At 32.5% G+C, this 9739-nt stretch overlaps 1 protein-coding gene across 2 annotated transcripts; it reads left to right on the forward strand.

Annotated features, from left to right (window-relative positions):
• Positions 1-1365: 1365 nt before the first annotated feature.
• LOC137626680 (pancreas transcription factor 1 subunit alpha-like) lies at positions 1366-9733 on the forward strand. Of its 2 annotated transcripts, none has more exons than XM_068357693.1 (5): positions 1366-1751; positions 2501-2563; positions 5306-5467; positions 7944-8094; positions 9550-9733. In XM_068357693.1, the coding sequence occupies exons 1-5, from the start codon at positions 1608-1610 to the stop codon at positions 9660-9662; spliced, it is 633 nt and encodes a 210-aa protein (XP_068213794.1). In that variant the 5' UTR covers positions 1366-1607; the 3' UTR covers positions 9663-9733. The 2 variants fall into 2 exon arrangements, with proteins under 2 accessions (XP_068213794.1, XP_068213795.1); XM_068357694.1 differs by having other exon boundaries at positions 7956-8094.
• Positions 9734-9739: the final 6 nt, after the last annotated feature.

Raw genomic sequence — 9739 nt, forward strand, 5'->3', positions numbered from 1 at the left:
AGAGAGAGAGAGAGAGAGAGAGAGAGAGAGAGAGAATGGGGGTCTATATAAACTATTTATCAACAAACATGTCACAATAATCCATTTATTCCTGGACAGGTAAACAGTGAACAAAATAGACACAAATAGATAAATTAATAAATAAATTGTGAATAAACAAGAAAATGAATAATCAGAGACGTTATAGTGATTCTTCGATAAAAGAAAGAAAATGAAATGACTGATAATTCATTCGTTTTTTTTTTTAAACATCTTAGAAAATCGCACTCAAAAATTGTATAGAGAACAAATTTTTGTGACTAAAATAATTTGCTAAAAGAACTTTTTAACAGATGTACTTTGATAGTGATGATCATAGATTTGTGATAAACAGAAAAATGATAAAATAATAAGCTTATTAATGATACTTTTCAATGTGTGCAAGTCATCAAGATTTTGAAAACAAAATAAAAATCGTTTTCAAATACATTCAAAAGAGTTAAGAGCTTCGCCGTTTATTTGGCAATTAAAAACGCATCGAAGATACCAATAACAAGGGATAACTACTAAATTAACTTCATATTAGTTATTTTTGAAGATATTCTGAAGGATGTGACATCAGTCTAACTTCTGACTGACTTCTCTTGAAGATCTCCATACATGGGTAGCTTCAAATCAAACTCAAACTGATGTTTCTTCTCAGAAAATCACTCTAAGGATACTTCAGGAACATTTCACTTCAAGATATAACTCCAGACACTACTCCAGATGTGTATAGCTCCAAGAAACAAGTCTTAAGCAATTTCAAACTTACTATCCTTCAAGAAAAAAGTCCAGAACCAGCTTCAAACTTACTACCCTTCAAGAGGCAACTCCACAAGTAACTTCAAACTTACTACTCTTCAAGAAAATAGTCCAGAACCAGCTTCAAACTTACTACCCTTCAAGAGGCAACTCCACAAGTAACTTCAAACTTACTACTCTTCAAGAAAAAAGTCCAGAACCAGCTTCAAACTTACTACCCTTCAAGAAACAACTTCACTCCCAACTCCTAACTTACTACCCTTCAAGAAACAACTCCACTACCAATTTCAAACTTACTACCCTTCAAGAAACAACTTCACTCCCAACTCCAAACTTACTACCCTTCAATAACAACTCCACTACAGACTCCAAACTTACAACTCTTCAAGAAACAAGTCCAAAGCCAACTTCAAACTTACTAACCTTCAAGAAACAACTCCACTCACAACTCCAAACTTACTACCCTTCAAGAAACAACTCCACTACCAACTTCAAACTTACTACCCTTCAAGAAACAACTTCACTCCCAACTCCAAACTTACTACCCTTAAAAAAACAACTCCACTTCCAACTCCTAACTTACAACCCTTCAAGAAACAACTTCACTCCCAACTTCAAACTTACTACCCTTCTAGAAACAACTTCACTCCCTACTTCAAACTTACTACCCTTCAATAACAACTCCACTACAGACTCCAAACTTACAACTCTTCAAGAAACAAGTCCAAAGCCAACTTCAAACTAACTACCCTACAAGGAATAGTTACAAACTATCTTCAAATTAATTATTCTGGGTAAGTATCACCGTTACAAAAACCTCCAAGATGTACAGTATGGACGGATTCGATATGGAAGCCCTCAACAGACAGTTCTTCGAGTCCGCGGCCTTCAGCGAGTTCCAGGCGGGCGTGGTCTTTGAACCTGGAAGCGGTGGGTCTTCGCCAGCGCATCTGGATCAGGAGAACACGGTGGGTCTTTTTGCGTATTTTATAACTCTTTGGGATTCAATACAAAGTCATTTTAATTTCTTTCAGATTTTGCTTTAGGGATTGAAAGAAATGACATGACAGAAAGACTAGTTCGATTGAGTTTAATCTAGCTTGAGATTGAGGAATCTGACAGGGTGGAGGATGAGGATTAATACTTTCATAATGTTAATTTTGATTCCAGAACAGTTTATTGATAAGTGACTTAGAATTATGATACGGAAACCTACAAGAATTTATATTTCAGGTTCAGATGTTATTTGGCATTCTTACCATTACGCATTGAAATATAAGGTTTAGAATTAAAAATTCTATTTTAATCTTAACACAATAAGAATTACCATATACACACACAAATATATATATATATATATATATATATATATATATATATATATATATATATATACATATATGAATGTTTTATAAGCTGGCAGTAAATATTTGCACCCGATATCACTGAAGCCAAACGTGATTGGTGGAAACTCACGCTGCTCGCCTCCCAACCAATCAGAAGTCACATTTCAAATCCATCGACCAATCACGGCCAAGAGAAAGACTTTACTGATGTCGACTGCGGGTATTTCCCGTCAGCTAACAATCTTGATAACACAACCTTGATACGAGATGATACGAGAGACTCTCGCGTCTGCGCGTGTGTTTATATCGCTATACATTATCTAAATTTTAAATGAGTAATCTCTTATATCTTTTAACCACTCCACAAATAGTACTTAGTTTTCGAAGGAGATAGCGGAGGGTCCTCCCCATCCCACAACGACCAGGAGAACACGGTGAGAGCGCTTTTTTCCGCGCCACCTGGCCGCGTTCATTAGAGTTGTAAATAGTTGGGGTGGTATTGTACAGTAGGGACAAAAGTCCATGTGCAGAATTCTCTTATCAAAAGTCTAGCTATTCCTATCTGTTATCATTATTATTTCTACATGCTGATAGTTTGCAAACTGTTTTGTTATTTTAATGTCCTTAATAATATTGGCTTGAAATAAATAAATTATAAATAATAGATTAATTAAGAGGAAAGTTTCTCAATCTTTTATTCTAATAGAACAATTGTCATATTACAAGTCGAGTTACTCGAGCAGAGAGTTTGCAAACGTTTCTGTTATTATTATTATTATTATTATTATTATTATTATTATTATTATCATTATTATTATTATTATTGGCTTAAGTTAAACGAAATACATTAACAGATAATTCAAATAGACACTTTCTCTGACTTTATCAACCAGAGCTAATAATATCTAAGATAATTTCTTCATAGAAGTAATTTTGCACTGGAATTTGGATCCTAGCTAAAGTGAATACATGATTATGTTTATATATATTGAATGCTTTGCATAACGTTCGTCAATTGTTTTTTCTTCTAGTTTTTTATAATATAAACCGCTGCTCGCTACTTTCTGTTTACTGCTTTGCAATATAATCGTTCTAATAGAAATATGTCTGTTATTTCTATTGCTGGTGCTATTGGAGAGTATAAATTCCCTATTAATTATGCTATTAAAATCTAGTAGCTCTATTGCTAATTTCTGTTTACTGCTTTGCAATATAATCGTTCTAATAGAAATATATCTGTTGTTTCTATTGCTAGTGCTATTGGAGAGTATAAACTCCCTATTACTTATGCTATTAATCTAGTAGCTCGATTGCTAGTGCTTATAGATAGCCTATACTGTCTTCCCTATTACTTATGCTATTAATCTAGTAGCTCTATTGCTAGTGCTTATAGATAGCCTATTGCCTTTGTCGCTAGCGCTAGTCGAGATTCGACTGTCTGTATCGCTAGTACTGTTATGTCTATTGATAGCGCTAGTATAGTCTATTATCTGCAGTTAATAGTGCTAATATAGAATTTGTCGTCTCTATTGCTAGCGCTAGTAGAGATTCTAGTGTTGTTTAGTTGCTAGTATAGAGTCTATAGTCTCCAGTTAATAGTGATGCTATAGAACTTGTCCTATCTAGTGCTTGAGCTAGTAGAGACTACCATCTCTATTGCTGGTACTAGAATAGAGTCTATTGTCTCTATTGCTATTGCTAGTAGATAGGGCCTAGAGTTACTAGCGCTAGAAAACTCTATCTCAACTATTTCTAGTTTTAGTAAAAAGTCTATTGTCTATGGAGAGTGTTCGTAGAGTTTCTTGTTGCTAGTGCTAGTAAAAAAATGTCTAGTGTTTCTATTTAACACTGTTTATTGTCGCTAGTGCTATTAAAATGTCTAGTGTTTCTATTTGACCCTGTTTCTTGTCGCTAGTGCTAGTAAAATGTCTAGCATCTTATGTCCCTCCATGTTAGTATTAATAATTTCTATTCTATTGCAAGTGCTAGTAGAATGTATTGTCCCTTGCTAATTGTGCTAGCTATTTCATAGTCTAAGTCCTGATGTTACTCTCTCCTGTTGCTATTAAAACTATTCTCTCCATTTGCTAGACAATGCAGCATTTTTTTAAAGTTGCTAGTACAGTTGGCTTCATTCATTCCGGTACACCGACGTCTCCGTAGCTTCCCTTGTGTACTAGAATTAATGAAACCAACTGTACTACATCTATTATTCTATGCCTGGCTTCTCATTTGTCTTGGATGATGTATAAATGTAATTTATTGTGAGGTTTGTCATTATAATGTCCGTGTTTTTCTGAGTTTTCTTTCAGAAATGTAATTTTTCTTAACATTTAGTATTTTTTATGAAAATGTGTGATATATGTGTTTGTTTTATATACAGTATATTCGTGCTCTTTAAAGATTTTGTATGGGTATGGGTATAGATATATACATATACAGTACATATGTATACTATATATATATATATATATATATATATATATATATATATATATGTTTATTTATTTATTTATTTACATGTATACAAACACACACATAAATACAGTATATATATATATATATATATATATATATATATATATATATATATATATATATATATATATATATACATACATATATATATATATATATATAATATAGAGAATATAATATATATTAATATATATATATATATATATATATATATATATATATATATATATAAATAACATATATACATATATATAATATAATATATTTATATATAAACAATATATATATATACATATATATAAAAATATGTATATATATATACACACATATATATACACACACACATATATATATATAAATATATATATATATATATACATATATATATATATATATATATATATATATATATATATATATATATATATATATATATGTGTGTGTGTGTGTGTGTGTGTGTGTGTGTTACATCATTCATCTACCAAAATTTCAACTTACATTTCTGTACTATTAATCATTATCATAATTAATGCTCTTGTTAACATTACTATCAATACCAAAAAAAGATAATTCTATCCCCAGAACAACCTTAAAAAATCCTTTTAAACCCCAAATTACAATTAACAAATAAACACAAATTCAAGTAGGACTCCCAGATCCAATAATGCACACAAAACAGCATCCCTCCCATCCTACAGGTCCTGCGAAGGAAGAAAAAGAGAAGATGCCTAATGGCACAGATGCAACAGCGACAGGCTGCCAACATGCGTGAGAGAAAGAGAATGCAGAGTATTAACGACGCATTTGAGGGCCTGCGCGCGCACATTCCAACCCTGCCTTACGAAAAGAGATTGTCTAAGGTAACTACCTTAAAAGGAATACATAGGAGCCTTTCTCATTTGCTTATATGGTGGTTAATGTGTGGAAGTTGTGGTGGGGGAAATGCAAGGACACGCGTATGGCAACGTTTGTTTACATTTTCGGATGGGAGCAGAGCCATCTGTTGGCGTTTGTATTAACTAATTCGTTTGAATATTTTTGGGTGTATTAATTGTATTTTGGGTCTACAAAAAAATGTTTTAGATTCTTCGTTTAAGTATTTTTGGGTGTATTAATTGTATTTAGGGTCTACAAATACTAAAAAGAATAGAATAGGTTTATTTATCATAAAGAAAGCAGCTCTTCTAGGAGAAGGACACTCCAAAATCAAACCATTGTTCTCTAATCTTGGGTAGTGCCATAGCCCCTGTACCATGGTCCTCCACTATCTTGGGTTACAGTTCTCTTGCTTGAGGGTACACTCGGCCACACTATTCTATCAAATTTACCTTCCTCTTGTTTTGTTAAAATTTTTATAGTTTGTATTGGAAATATATATTTTAATGTTACTGTTCTTAAAATATTTCATTTTTCCTTGTTTCCTTTCCTCGCTGGGCTATTTTCCCTGTAGGGGCCCCTGGGCTTATAGCATCCTGCTTTTCAAACTAGGGTTGTAGCTTAGCAAGCAATAATAATAATAATAATAATAATAATAATAATAATACCCGTATCAATATGCAACTTCTATTTAGAGAGAAATTTCTCCAATAATATACATACATACAGTATATACATACATACTGTACACACACATACATACATATAAATCTATATATACAATGTATATATACACCATATATTTCTTTCCTATCAAGCTCAGAGGGCAAAAGAGTAGTCATACCCTGGTGAAAGGGGGTGCAACGATAGGTACACTCGGAAACCACACTCTTCCACAAATTGTTCTACTAGCAGAGTACTTAGGAATGGTGGAGGGAGTAGAGGTTATTTTTACGGCTATGATGTGTCAAAAATACCATATATGGGTGACTTAAATTTAGATATAACTATAAATTTTCTGTCAAATTTCGAAAAGAAAACATTACTATAAAACACTAAAATGGTACAATCGACCTTTCATAACCATCAAATTAAAAAAATGATAAAAAAAAACTTTCTTATTTTAAACCCTCAAATTAAAACGAAAAAAATATTTGATATACCCTAAAATTAAAACACTTATACAAATCTTTATTTTTAAACCCTAAAATTAAAACCATAAACTTTTCAAGAAAGAAACCTTGAAATTAAAACAATGATAACAAAAAACTTTCTTTTTAAAACAAATAACAACAATAAAAAATTATTTTCAAAAACCCTCAAATCTAAAAAAAAAAAAAAAAATAAACGCTCAAATTAAAACAATACAAAAACTTTGTTTTCAAAACAATAATAAAAAAAAAAAAAACCTTTCCTCGCTCAAAATAAAACCATAAAAAAACTTCATCTCTAAACCCTCAAATCAAAACAATAATAGGAAAAAAAATTAAACCCTTAAAATAAAACAATTAAAAATAAACTTGGTTTTCAAAACCCTCAAATCAAAACAATAATAAAAAAAAAACCTTTCCTCCCTCAAAATAAAACAATTTAAAAAAAAACTTGGTTTTCAAAACCATCAATTCAAAACAATAAAAAAAAAACTTTCCTCCCTCAAAATAAAACAATAAAAATACTTTGTTTTCAAAACCATCAAAACAATAATAAAAAAAAACTTTACTCCCTCAAAATAAAACAATGAAAATACTTTGTTTTCCAAACCATCAAATCAAAACAATAAAAAAAAAACTGTACTCCCTTAAAATAAAACAATAAAAAAAACTTTGTTTTCCAAATCATCAAATTAAAACAATAATACAAAAAAAACTCTCCTCTCACATAATAAAAAAAACAAAAAAAACTGTTTTCTAAAACCATCAAATCAAAACAATAATAATAAAAAAATATTCCTCCCTCAAAATAAAACAATAAAAAAAACTGTTTTCTAAAACCTTCATATCAAAACAATAATAAGAAAAAACTTTACTCCCTCAAAATAAAACAATAAAAAACTTTGTTTTCAAAACCATCAAATCAAAACAATAATAAAAAAAAAACTTTACTCCCTCAAAATAAAACAACAAAAAAACTTTGTTTTCAAAACCCTCAAATCAAAACAATAATAAAAAAATAATTTTTCTAAATCCTCAAATTAAAACAATAATAAAAACCTCATTTTTCTAAACCCTCAAATTAAAAAAATAACAAAAAAAAAAAACTAATTTTTGTAAACCCTCAAATTAAAAAATAACAAAAAAAACTATTTTTTCTAAACCCTCAAATTAAAACAATAATAATAGAAACCTCATTTTTCTAAACCCTCAAATTAAAAAAATAACAAAAAAACCTCATTTTTCAAAACCTCAAATTAAAAAAAAAAAAAAAACCCTTTCCTTCCTACCCTCATAATAACCTCCACAGGTATTTTCCCAGGTGGACACCCTTCGCTTGGCCATAGGATACATCAGCTTCCTGGCCGAACTGGTGGCCACAGACAGGTCCCCGGACCCACACCTTCATCCCCCGAACCAGAACGACTCCAACAGGAAGATCATCGTCAGGAGTTCCAGATGTAAGTATCTAAGATGTACAGTTGGATACATGAATCCTTGGCACGCCTCATAATGTACAGTTGGATACAGGAGCCCCTGGTACGCCTCGTTCCGAAAAAGTGCACCTTATCACACGACTTCGCGGCGAGTAACCTAATGGATATTATTATTATTATTACTAGCCAAGCTATAACCCTATAGTCCATTTCTTTTATCAAGGCAGATTTGCACCGACTCGCAGCGGTGCCCTTTTAGCTCGGAAAAGTTTCCTGATCGCTGATTGGTTAGAATTATCTCGTCCAACCAATCAGCGATCAGGAAACTTTTCCGAGCTAAAAGGGCACCGCTGTGAGTCGGTGCAAATCTGCATCGCTAAAAGAAATTGACTATAGTTGGAAAAGCAAGATGCTATAAGCCCAAGGGCTCCAACAGGGATAAATAGCGTAGGGAGAAATGGCGAAGGCGATGCGCGAGGCTAAACGCAGGAACTCGCCAAGCAGTAAGGGAGTAGGTGGGTGTGCTTACTCAGAGTGACGATTTAAAGGTTTAAAGGCCGCTCATGAATGGCAGAGGCAAGGGATAGTTGCACTGCCCTAGCAAGCAGGACAATGCCCTAGAGACTGACCATTTATATGATCAGCCTCCAAGCCCCTCTCCACTCAAGCTAGGACCAGGGAAGACCAGGCAATGGCCGCTGATAACTCAGCAGGTAGACCTATAGGCTTCCCTTAAACCACCATCCTTAAGTCACAAATATGGTGAGGTTGCAGACACCAAATAAACAAACGAGTTTGAGCGGGACTCGAACCCCAATCTGGTGATCACCAGGCAAGGACGTTACCAACAGGCCACCATAAACCATGATTTCCCATGTCCAACTGTACATCTGTCAATTTGTTATTGTTATTTGAAATATTACCACTAGAGTTGTTGGGTCCTTTGACTGGCCAGACAGTATGGTAAATATACTAAAATTTTAAGTATAAAAAATTATTTTCCATTAATTTTGATCTAATTTAAACATATAATTGCAACCATAAATCTCAAAAATAATTTTTCATCAATTTTCGTTCTTTCAAAAATAATATTCCATTAATTTTCGTCTTCTTTTAACCTATAATTGTTACCATAAATCTCAAAAATAATTTTTCATCAATTTTCGTTCTTTCAAAAATAATATTCCATTAATTTTCGTCTTCTTTTAACCTATAATTGTTACCATAGATCTCAAAAATAATTTTCCATTAATTTTCGTTCTTTCAAAAATAATATTCCATTAATTTTCGTCTTCTTTTAACCTAGAATTGTGTCCAAAGGCAACCATAAGTATCAAACCTAATTTTCCATCAATTTTCGTTCTTTCAAAAATAATATTCCATTAATTTTCGTCTTCTTTAAACCTAAAATCACAACAGAAACTAAAAAAAAACCGAGCGAAACATCCCATTAACCTTCGTTCATCCCTCCCGTTCCAGTGAGCGTAGACAGCGTGCCCCACTCGCTAACCTGGTCTTACGTCAGACCTCTAGTCGTCAACGGAAAAGTGTCAGCTAAGACCTGGATGCCAGAACAGCAGAAGCAGCAGTGACAGCCGGCTGACAGCTCTCCTAGGAAGGTGCTCAGTCAGCAGAAACAGCAGGGCAACTCTGAGGGGAAGTGAATTCG

Source organism: Palaemon carinicauda, chromosome 34, assembly GCF_036898095.1.
Source record: "Palaemon carinicauda isolate YSFRI2023 chromosome 34, ASM3689809v2, whole genome shotgun sequence".
Taxonomy (NCBI): domain Eukaryota; kingdom Metazoa; phylum Arthropoda; class Malacostraca; order Decapoda; family Palaemonidae; genus Palaemon; species Palaemon carinicauda.